The sequence below is a fragment of the Parasteatoda tepidariorum genome, chromosome 4 (genome assembly GCF_982258835.1).
Source record: "Parasteatoda tepidariorum strain Cologne lab strain chromosome 4, Ptep-v5.0, whole genome shotgun sequence".
Classification (NCBI taxonomy): domain Eukaryota; kingdom Metazoa; phylum Arthropoda; class Arachnida; order Araneae; family Theridiidae; genus Parasteatoda; species Parasteatoda tepidariorum.
This window is the reverse complement of record NC_141758.1, coordinates 6,016,496-6,029,415: the sequence shown is the minus strand read 5'-3', so window position 1 is coordinate 6,029,415 and position 12,920 is coordinate 6,016,496. Positions and strand designations below refer to the sequence as shown.

General features: G+C 31.5%; 1 protein-coding gene across 1 annotated transcript in view; it reads left to right on the top strand.

The window, feature by feature from the left end:
* LOC107439220 (high affinity copper uptake protein 1) overlaps positions 1-12,039 on the top strand; it is a 28,387-nt gene extending 16,348 nt beyond the window's left edge. The window contains exon 3 of the mRNA XM_016051737.4: positions 8,642-12,039. Coding sequence (XP_015907223.1) covers positions 8,642-8,852 — 211 coding nt within the window. The 3' untranslated portion in view covers positions 8,853-12,039. The remainder of the gene's footprint in view (positions 1-8,641) is intronic.
* Positions 12,040-12,920: the final 881 nt, after the last annotated feature.

Genomic DNA, 12,920 nt, shown 5'->3' with positions numbered 1-12,920 from the left:
AGCTTCTAACAATTTTCTAAGTAGTTTTTGTATTTTTGTAAACAGAAAAGCTTAATATAACAAATATTCATCATTACGGAATGAGCTTAGAACACAACAGACGTTTTATTTTAATCAATGGATGAAAAGAGACAAAAAATGTACGGTTTTTCATTCTTTTCAAACATTTAATTGGATTTAAAACAGTTTATAATATGTCATATGCCATATATTAACAGAAAGGAAAAACACTTAGAAAAAACTACAGATACTAGCCCGGCTTTATAAGCCAATTATAAGCTATTATAAGCTATTTCTCTATGTGGGTTATGGTCCCGCAGTGGACTGATCGTTAAGACACGGTTCTCAGCAGATCACCGAAGTCAAGCATCACTGGCTGCGGTCAGTGTGCGGGTGGGTGACCCACTTGGATCAGTCTGCGTAGGGACCGAGAGTGTGCGGTATTGGTCCTCGTTAAACTGTGCTACCGTAAAGTGCTCGACTTCACGTGCAGGTCGTCGGGCTACCGAAGCGGGGGTGCCATCCCCTCTGCAGAGGATCAAAATTGTGATGGCATGTCTTCGGATCATCCTCAGGGATGTTTCCCAGACCGTCGCCAATAGCCCATTGTGCAGCTCTAGTGTGACGTAAATGAACTACTACTACTATGTGGGTTATGTTATTTGAATGTTCTTTAAAACGACCAAATTAAACTGTTCACTTCATTATAGCGACAGGAATTTATTCCTTCGTTTTCAAGAAAATTTCAAAGAAATTATGTATTTAAAAGTTTTTTTTTTATGATGAACTCACAAATTAAATGTGAAACATCTTCAATGAGTGACACAACTTTCTAAATTCTTATCTTAGGTGAACGTGTGGTTTATGGTCAAGAAGTAAATGGTTATAGTTAAAAGTAATAGACTACTTCATCCACCATCTTGTATGCATTCATTAGTGTAGTAAAAGAATGATTACTGAATAATTACTGATAATTACCACATTTTATTTGAAAACCTTAAGTCTCACAAATTATTAATTTTATAATTATAACAAATGAATAATTTATATTTAACGAAAAGAAATAGCGTTTACTGGTGTTTTATTTCATGAGTTTTTTTTCCCCTGTTTTTTTAGAACTTAAAAAGGAAACAAAAGTAAGCTAATTTATAATAGAATATAAAATTCCGTTACAAATACAAACTTACGATACTAATACAATACTGTTCAATTCAAACATTCTAAGTTCCTCTGTATTTCATATTTTCTCAGTTTTTTTTTTTTTTTTTTTTGCATTTTTAAACGTGAATATAAACAACTGTAGTAAAATAAGGAATCGGCAGACCGACTCTTCCTCGGTCAATTTCAATGTCAAGCTCACTTGGAAGCAAATAAGAGTCATATATTAAACGACTGCTTTTTTTTTTTTAATGTTTAAATTCTGTTGACCTTAACGGTTCCAATTCATGATAACCACACGAACATGACGATCAAATACCTGAATGCATTCTTTTTCTTGAACAAAAAAAAACTTTTCGAGTTCACTTATTTCTGTTACACTTTATTTAGTCAAATGTTGTGTTACCTTTTGTATTCTGTACCACGTAAACTAAACATATCGCTGCATGGGTCACTTCATTCAGCCATGACAGTGGCATGCAGAGAGGTATAGGACAAAATTAGTAAATTTTACTTCCAGCCAGTGGCATATTATATCATTTTTAACAGTGGCCACTTTTAAAAAAATTTATTTTATGACAGGCATTGAACAATTCTAAGTGAACGACTAACAATGTTAAACTCCATATTTGTAATTTTGAACACGACCCGGAAGATAAGTGTACTTCTGGATCAAGCTCTGGGAGAAAATAGCCTTCGTAAATTACTTTTTGATAGAGCTAAACCGCATTTGCGTTACATGAAGAGGAAAACCACGTAAACAACCCACGTCTAACCCGACGGCAAGGGGATTCTAACACATGTCTTTTATTAAAAATATTTTTACGTCAGCACAGCTGAAGAGCCGGAAGCAGAATTTCTATCAACTGACCACCGGTGAGATTCAAACCTAGGTGACCTCATTGGATAACGAATGCTCTATCTACTTAATCACCGCGTCTCTTTTTCAAAATTAGAACATTTTTATGCATTAAAAAAAATTTTATATTAATAATGCAAGGCATTTCTTTTTAAGTATTTCTCAAAGCTAGTGGTCATCACTGTCTGTTCGTTGACGCTTCCCAACCCAAAGATTGTTATGCAATCTTTCAGATAGCTTCGATGGCATCTAAGTTAAACCTATTTGAAATGTGTTCTGGCGTAAAATCCGATAATTTTTTAATAGCCATTTGTTATTTTTAGTCCGTTAATTTTCCGCTATACGAATGGGCATTTAATTGGCGGCTAACATTATCTGAATTAATCTATTACTATTAATCCTATAATGAAATTATTTGTTTTAACAGTTTAATACTGGATTCAAGCTAAATAATTTATGGCGTGTAAAATATGATTTTCAAAAAATAAATAAATAAATAATAATAAGGATAATTAAAATTGAACTGTTCTTCAATTTTAAAAAAAGAAATTAAGATTATATTAGTTGAAATGGTAGATTATTTTAGCATAACATTACTTGCCCTCGCGTTTACAGAAACATAAATTTTAACATGGTATTCAAGGTTTTATAATTACTTTAATTTTTATAAAAATAAATTAATAGTGACTTAATTTCTGTTCCTTCCAGTGCCCTTTTTTCTTAGGCATATAACCCCGAACATCCGCTCACGCCATGTCTCTGAACTAAGATTTAGATAAAAAAAATTAGAAGACTTATAAAGTTTCTATGATGATTTTGCAAATATCAATAAATATTACAATTTGTCGAAGAAAAGCGTGAAGTCACTTCGCATAGATATGGGTTTTTCCTCAAAAAATATATTTTTATTTCTTGTTCATTTCAAAAAATAAATGTTCTTCAAGTTTTTTTAAATACCTTGTTAACGACATTAATGATTTTATCTCGTGTTTAAAGTTTTGTAATTTTGCTAAAGGAAGGAAAATAAATAACGCTTGTCCGCCCGCCATGTACGACATTTTTAAATGATTCGTGAAAATGAAATGCTGACTGCTATGAATAATTGACAGTATGTTAGTAATCTGAATTATTTTTCTTGAAAGATAGCGTTTGATTTATTGTTTTTGAGGCAACAACTTCTCCATTTGAAAGAATAGAAAGAACCATATAAAAGTATGGGATTTTAAATTAAAAATTGTTTGCTTCTTTCATTTTTTTTATTTATTTATGTTTTTTTTTATATATATATAAATATTTGTATTCGAGTCAATTTTAAATCAGAAGTTGTTTTAAAAAATGTTATTAGTTGGACACGTATGCGTAACTGGTAATAGGTTGCGTCACAACTGCATCACACACCCGAAGAATATAAAAACATGAATATAATTAATATTAATAATGAAAAATCAATTCTATTAATAGTGGCTATTTAAATAGATGTGTGCAACAATGGGCTTATACCCCCAATAAGTATATTTAAAAGAAATTAAAGCTGGACCATTTATGCCTAACGCTGTTTTAAAGAGGATGTTCTGTTCTTCTAAAAGAGAAAAAAACTATGGTAGCGCGAGTGTTCCATTTTTTATATTAAATATTACCAAAATACGTTAAAATATAAATGTTTATATTTGAATCAGAACCTGGTGCTCTTTTAATCCTTAAGTCGTAGATAGCTGAAAGAAATATAATTAAATAATGAAATGTAATATTATTTTTAAAAAAATGTTTGACCCGAGGCGATGCAGTGGTTAAAGGTACTGATTTTTTAAAGGAACGATCCTCAGTTGCCTACTTAAGCCTACTTAACTTCAGTTCTAGCTTGCCTGAGAAATAAAAGCGGCTTGTGCGCAATGCTGGCCTTTTTGCCTCAGTCAAACCATTGGTCACGAAACTTTGGATCCTTAAATATTATCCTATTTGAACTGATATAATGATTTAAGTCTTGTTTACAAGTAAAATTACTTTTCATTTGTTTCTAATTATGTCACTCATTTTGTATTCCTAAGTTGTTGTTTTTTTATTTATATATATATAGTTTATTATTCTTCAAATGCGGGTATCCTTTCATTTAGACACGATTAACAAAATGTTCTCTGTTTTTGTGTTTAACATCAGTTATGAAGAGAAAAACTTTAATTGTACACGCCGTAAACGCATTTTTTTTTTTCTTTTTTTGCTCATATAAATAATTTAACTTTTTAATAAATTTAAATATTTATTCTGAAAATATGGCGTATTAAGAACTTAGAAACTGCGTTGTTGAAAGAAAGAAGTCATTTTCTTTCTCTTTTGAATAAACTTCATAACTTTAAATATTGAAAGTTATTTCCCTAAATAACGGAAACGGATGCATTCGGAGAAGATTAAATCTATGACAAGTGGCTGTTCCTAATTTGAGAAAACAAATTTGTGTAGGAAACTGAAAGATTTATTCCTTTTCATTGTTTGTTAAAATCGCGTTATTTATAGCTTTTTTGTTACAAAGCTTTCTGGAACACTTGTTCTTTTAGAGTCCCCTTAATCTAAAAAGGAAACAACTTTTTGAAAGTGGCTATTCGTTTTTAGTTCGGTGACGCAAGTTACCAGCTTCTCTATCTTTCATAACACACACCTTACTTAACTCAGCGTTCATTGTTCCCACCTGTGTTTTCACAAGACCAGCCTCTGACTTTTTTTTTTTTTTTTTTTTTTTTTTTTGCTGACTACTGTGAGACGTATTTTAATTTCTTTTAAGTGTAATAATAATAAGCTACACATAGATTCATGCAAAAAATTTCATGCAATTTTTTTTTTTTTTTTAATTTTATTCTTTTTCCTTTATAAATTGGGTACATAAAACAGAAATACTTAAACACTTATAGAAATTTTTAATATTGTGTGTTATTTTTATAATTAAGATTTTTTAACGGAATTTTTTTTATTAATTTTTTTTTACTCCCCTGTGGAGGCACCTGTGGCGTGTGTTGCTCGTCTCCGTGATTTAGGTTCGCAGGTGCCCACAGGGAACATTAAATGAGCAACACTTCCGGTATCTTCCGGGACGAAGAACGAGTAGTCAGTAATGTTAACTTTTTAATATTCATTTAATGTTTTAAATCATCTCAAAACATTAAATGATTCAGCCATGCTTCGTATCATAACGGACAATTACATTCATTTTTTTTTTAAATAATTATGCATATAGTATCCCTTAAAACTCCCAGAAAACATTTTATTACTTTTCTAAGAGTGCTAATTATTAAGTTATTTTAAGGGGGTTCGGTACCTCCTATGTTGACAATGTTAAAATGGCATATTTCGATGTACCTTTTTAAAAAAAGTATCGTAGTTAGAGCTTTGAATTTTTTTTGTGTATGTAATAGATATTCTAGATTATACTGAAGTGAACTTTTTTTAATTTAGTGAATTAAAAGAAATTTTAAAAAAATAAATTACGCAGCATGTCAGAAAATTTTAAAAGCTTCACATTTTCATCCGAAAATTTTGAATTTAAAAAAAAATTAAGTTTCTCTTAAAAAACTGCTCACTTCAGCACAAACTACAGTACTAAAGGAACTTTTTAAATCAAATATCAAAGTGTTGTGATCAATAGTTTTCAAGAAAAGGTACATTGAAGCAAAAAAAACATAGTTTTGAGTTATTCGCATTTAAAGCGTAAATATTAGACTACCAACAATATTTAAAATTTAAATTCAAAAATCAAATTGTTTCTAAGTTATAAATCTCGTACTGCTTACATTTCAAACAAATTACTCTTGAATGTTTCTTTTATTTGATTGAAAAATAGGTCTTTATACTATACTCTCCTCACTTTTTGAGCGAATAAAAAGCCCTTAAAATGATCAAACTGAATGCGATAATTATAATATTGTATAATTCATAAATCACCCATAAATTTTATTCATGAAAATTTAATATTCAAGTCCTTACCAAGATGTTTTGCTCAAATTTAAGTGAGTTAAAAGTATTTTTGCTAAAAAAAATAACTATATTACAAAAAAAATCTAAGAAAATGCATATTTTAAGAAAAACATTCTAAGCACAGAAATAATTAACAAAGAACTGTAAATAAGAATTTACTTCAAAATTAGAAATATTATGTAAAGAACATTTAAAAAAAAATCAAAATAATGTAACTAGAAATTAGGGAGAAAAAAAAATCCGGTCCAAGGTAAATTCGAATAATGTAAACGAAATTCCTAATCTATGCCGGTAATGACAGCTTCAAAACAATCCTGGTCCATAAGCAATGTTTTTTTTGCATTTCAGTACTTTATTTTCTTCTCTTTTACGTAAGTAAACAAAAACGTAATGAAGAATAAAAAAAACGTAAAAATAATGACCTAATAACAGTATAATAAAAGAACAAAACAAAAATAGACTTAACAAATCAAACTAATGTAAATCTCAGTTTTATATTCAAAATTCTCGAAAATCGCATGGAAATAAAGAACAAACAATCCAGTTAAAGTTGCAATCAACTAAAGATATTGTAAAGTTGAAATTATAAAATTTTTTTTAATGACTTGGTAATAGCACATGCAAAAAATAATGGACATTATAATGTTTACGAAATCGTCTGTCAAAAGTGGGCGTGGCATGGGTGTTTTCGGTTTGTTTACATTTTTTAAATTAAGATTAAGTGCACTTCTACGTGGATTTCAAACAAAAGCAATATATCGTTAGAAAGCTAATAGTTTCTAGTTTAATTATTGATCAAAATCTCAAATTCGATTTTTTGAAGGTTTTTAGGTACTGAACCCCCTTAAGCAAAAAATGCTGACTTTCGTTTTCCTCTGAAACGGGGAGTCACGTGATAATTCACAAACTGACGTCACCCGTGCTCATCTACCGTTCGTTTACAATCAATCCAATCAATCGTTGTGGTTTGAAAGCCATTACTTTCTTGCTTCCGTTATATAGGTTTTTTTTTTTTTAATTATTTAGCTTTAGTGAAACAAAAACATCTAGCTTAACAATATTCGTTAACATTATGTGGTTAAATTAAATTCCATTAAGGGAAATTTTAAGTATAAGCACCTAGATTGTGGCGATGTTGATAATGGGCAGAAATATGTTTCAATGGATTATTCTTGGAAGTGTTGATTCGTTTTCGGTGATTTCTTCACCTATTACTATTTTATTAAAAAATAATTCGTTAAAAATTTATAAGGCATTAATTTTACTATATTAGAATTGTTCTTGGCAAGCATTGACAAATAGTTAGCAGAAAGAGGAATTAAAATTTATAAATTTAAAAATAATTTCTAATTATAGCGAAATTCCTATTGACTCAAAGAATAATTAGATGCGAGCGTTAATGTGTTTTTAAATATTTAATGCGTAGTAAAAAAAAGAGAAGAAATAAACTGCATTAATAAATTATTTACTCAAAAAGATATCCTTAATAGCAATGAAAATTAATTTAAAATAAATAAATAAAATAAAATAAGGCGAAATTAAATTACATTACCTGAATTTTTGAGCATTAGCCCATAGACTGTAACGTTGATGGATGTTATTTTTCTATGGACTAGATTTTTAAAAACACTGATTTTTTTTAATGCGATACCGAATAATAAAATCTTCCACCCTATATCTATTTCTATCCAATGTGCACCTGATTTTAATTGAGTAATTAGGCTGTAATGGAGCGTTATTTTCACTTAAAAATAAGAGGAGTAAAATAATATATTCTTCGAACTTCCAACACCACTGATTTCAGCCGAAAAGAAATGTTGATTCGCTGTGAAGCGCTACATAATAATTTCTTAAGCTATTTTAGTGATAAATAAACAGTTTGAAGTTATAAAAATCTTCCTCCCATTTTGCACACACTCTAAAAATTGTAAATTTCAGTGGCAAAATTTTTACTAATAATATACAATGGATGTTCATACGATATAAGGTCCCGCAGTGGACTGATCGTTAAGACACGGTTCCCAGCAGATCACCGAAGTCAAGCATCACTGGCTACGGTCAGTGTGCGGGTGGGTGACCACTCGGATCAGTCTGCGTAGGGACCGAGGGTGTGCGGTATTGATCCTCGTTAAACTGTGCTGCCGTAAAGTGCTCGACTTCGCGCGCAGGTGGTCGGGCTACCGAAGCGGGGGTGCCATCCCCTCCGCAGAGGATCAAAATTGTGATGGCATGTCTTCGGATCATCCACCGGGATGTTTCCCAGACCGTCGCCAATAGCCCATTGTGCAGCTCTAGTGCGACGTAAATTAACAACAACAACATCATACGATATAAGTGATATCAAAACTAAAAGAGTATTGAAAAATAGCCTTAGCGGATAGAGATGCCTCTTTTCTGTTTAGCACGTGTGACGTTATGACCAATCAGGAATCGATTTTGATTGTATCACTTATGGAGGCCTTTTTAGGCAATTTAAAGGTTAAATAATTGAAAAAATAAATATCTGGGGGAAATCAGATTCTCTGATTCAGGTGAGAATTTCCTAGAATTGGAAATAATAAAGAAAAAAAATAAACAATTAAAAGATACTGTAATTGTCCATTAGATTTGGCTGAAACTTATTTTGTGCATTTCTAATTATAATACTTTCAATTGATGTTGCAGATTCAGAATCCATGCCATCCATGCCTTACTGTACATGGTCCAGGTCACTATGGGCTATCTACTCATGCTCATCATCATGAGCTACAATGCTTGGCTAGCAATAACTGTATTCACGGCAGCCGGATTCAGCTATTACTTCTACAGCATGTATGTCCTCAATCGCCCCACAGTCGTCCCCACTGAGATCCTCACACCCGGAGAATGTGACTAGTCCGTCCACCTGCATTTGTCTTCAATTCTACACTTGTTGCTTTTGTTTTGTTTGTTTTATGTATAGAGAGTACGTTAATTATTTTATTGTGATCTGTAACGGATGATCTCCCTATCTGCTCCAGCGGATATCCTTTGTTGTTATTTTATTGATGTGTGTACATAATTTATGCATATTTTAACCACAGATGAAATGGCAACACGCCAGATAGTTTTATAAACGTTGAGAATCTCGTTGCTTTAGTCCTTCAGTAAATCTGATATTTTCCACACAGTGGATTTCTAAGTCTTGTAAAATTATGTTAGATCTGTATGCAAAAATAAATGCAGTTTATAAAATTTTCTCAAATCTATTTTTTTTCCTCCCCTTTTTTGTGATCTGCAGTGGAAGGTCTCCCAATCTGCTTCATTATAGGATGTATACTTTTGCTGTTATTTTTTTGTACAGGTGTACATAATGTATGCATATTTTTACCACAAATAAAATTGCATTACACCAAATAGTTTTATTTGAGCGAATGGAATATCTGTCAATCTACCAATCACCCTTTCTTTATATAGGTTTAAAAAAAACGATGGAATTTAGAAAGAACAGAGAAAAATTTTCTTCCCAAATCCTTCAAATAATCTAGTTCTTTTATCATTCTATTATTTGCATAAAGTGAATGCATTTGATGTTTTTGATCCGCCGGATTTCGAAATCCAGTGAAAGGATGTAAACAGTTAGCAATTTGACTTAACTTTTTTAAACCCATTTATATATTTTATTTAAATCATTTTATTGTGATCGGTAATGGAAGATCACCCAATCAACTCCACAATAGAGTGGATGCCTTTATTGTGATTTTATATGGATCCGTGCGTAATTTATGCATATTTTATCACAAAAGAGATGGCAACAGGCCACATAGTTTTATGTTTTTATTCGTTAAACTACCAACCTAATTATGTTGGCAAAAAATAAATCTCTCGATAATGTCATAAAGTATATAGAAACATAGTGAATCAATCCACCTTGCTTAACTCTTTTTCTGGCCTTACGAAAATCACTTTTAGATATCAGTAATTTGAATAAAGTAAATGTGTTCGATTTCTTTCTTCCACCTTCTAGACTTCTCTGTCTAATAAAAGAATGTTAACAGATCTATATACTAAATTTTTTAAGTCTTATACATATATATATAAAATTTATTCAAATCATTTTATTGGTATTGTGGAAGATCTCTCAATCAGATCCAGAATGTATTGCATGTTTTTGTTGTTATTTTATGCATAATATCTGTACATAGTTTATGCATATTTTTACCACAAATAGAATGGCAACATGCCAAATAGTTTGTTATATGAATGTATAGTATTTTTCTCTAGCTACCAACCAAACTACTCTTGCATGAAGGTTAAAAAAATCAATCAGTTGGTTAAGTCTTAACCATTTGCAGGACAGAAAATTTTGTTCAAAGTTAAGTCAAAGAATGCAAAGACAATTATGGTGTTCGTATGTGTGTATACACGATGGAGCTATTAGCTTTTTATCTTCACATTTTTCAAAATAAAAAGTGGTTGATCAAAAACAACGCTGGTTAAAAGATAAAAGTTTTTTTATTTCAGTGGTTTATGGATGGGTGATCGTGTAAAGCTAAGGGTGGAGGCGCTAGTGGTAAAATTGCTCTTTCAAGACTTCCGGGTTACTGCTTCCGATATATTTTTACGCCGCAGATTGAAAAAACGCCCCATCATATTATTGCATCATATCTTTTGCAGTATTTCACATGTACCAAGTTCTTTCTTTCAGCCTTTAAACTTCAGCATTATCATATTAATATTATAATCATTAGAATATTTTCTAATTAGGCTAACTTAAAAAGATATTTTTGGCGACATTTTATTCAAATGTAGCCAAATAAGGGATAAAATACAAAACATGGCAAACTTTGAGAATTATTCATAATGAGATATTAAATTTCCAAAATTTTTTTTGGCCTTACGACTTCTGAGAATCAATACATTTCTGGAAGCTCTTATTAATGGTGCAATTATGTTTAGATTTGAACCCAAATTACAATAACAAAACTGCATAGAATATTAGGCTTGTTCACACATCGCCTCGTAGTCATAACATAAGCGGAGGGATTACACCGGAAATTTTCTAAATTTCTTCCGGTTTAAGGACGCTTGTTATTGTTTACATTAGACCACCCATCCATATTGTTAAAATAAGTCGAACAATTTTTCTCCCATTGCCCCTGGAAGAGTTAATGCAGAAAGAGGTATAAAAACATAAAGCGAATCAATCAAACTCCTTCAGCTAAGTTCAATTTATCTAATTTACTCAACAGTTCTATCATCAGAGAAGTAGATGCATAGAAGGAAATTGATGACCTCTCTCAAAGTCAGATAGGTTTTTTGGGCATCGCCATCAGCTACTCGAAAGCAATCACATGACGTCAAAAAAGCAGTCTGTCTCAAGACAGGAGTGCTACATTTTGTACAGATGCCCAAAAGCCAAGATGTACTTGCCCAAAAGCCAAGTTTGTTTATACAGAGAATTAAAGTGATACATAGAGTAGTATATATTATTTTAGGTAACAGAGATACGTGATGAGCATGAATTAGTGTACTGCCCGTGTACTAAAAAACACCTCTCGCCGCCAAACAGTCTAAAGCTGACATGTTACTGTATGTAAACGAGACAATGAACAGTTCAAAGAGTTGGAGCTTCTGATGCTTCTTTCTCCGACCAGAGTTAACACGGTCACTGACCATGCTCTAGTCTATTAGCGAGGGGAGTTCTTTAGTTAGACAGGCAATAGAAGTCCTTAATAGATTATTTTATTTTGTTAAATTGCTGATTTGTATAGCAGAATTTTGTATGTGCTTAAATTTCCTTATGTACTTTTGTATTCTGCTTTATACCGTGTAATTTTCAATTGCATCATCTGTTTCAAAAATATGTTAAAATAAAACTGAGATTTGAGAAAAAGGAAAGTTTAGCAACATCTCATTCTTTTAATTTCATCTGAATTATTTAATTTTATCTAAAGAATATTACACTTAAATTTAAATTCGTTCTATCGTCTCTTTTTTTTTCCTGCAAAATTCTAAAAAACATTGTCTTATGTGCCTCTTGATTTTGTTTTTAATTTGGTCATTGCCTCTAAATAATTGAATAAATAAAAGTATTTCCTCAGTATGCTTCACCTCATTTATGGTTTCCATTACACTAAAGATGTTACTGTGACTGGTATAAGTTTTTCACAATTAAATGCATTTTCGAAATTAATACTTCCTTTTTTTTCGGGGGGGAGGCATATCCCAAAAATATAATGAATGCCTGACCTTCGTAAACTTCCTTCAAATTATATTTACTTACTGCATTTATTTGTTTATTTTTTTCATTTCCTCACATTACATTATTAAAGAAGTTTACAAACCATCCTTGGTGGATGACCACTAGGATCAGTCTGCGTAGGGACCGAGATTGTGCGGTATTGGTCCTCCTTAAACTGTGCTACCGTAGAGTGCTCGACTTCGCGTGCAGGTCGTCGGGCTACCGAAGCGGGGGTGCCATCCCCTCTGCAGAGGATCAAAATTGTGATGGCATGTCTTCGGATCATCCTCAGGGATGTTTCCCAGACCGTCGCCAATAGCCCATTGTGCAGCTCTAGTGCGACGTAAATTAACAACATCATCATAATTGCGAATGTGACATTATTTATTGCCTCGTATTTTTTTTATTTCTCTTTATTAGGTTCATTACAAAAAAATAATAGCCAAATGTAAACGAACCAGTTTTAGAAGATTAAAGTTGAATGATTAATAAAGAAAAATGTTTAAAAAAAGTTAAACATAAAGGAGCAAGTAGAAATATCTACGGATTAGTAATTTCTTTTACACTGATAAAAAAACAATTAAAGAAAGGAACTTTAAAAAAAAAAAAAAGAATTGGTAGCGCCAGTGCACAAATACGTATCAAATGGTAGCTAAACTCTTCACGGACACCACTGCTACGTAGTGGCCAGTGATGTCGTATTGCAGAAGCGTTGTGATCGTGTTTGTGTAGTGGCGCCTC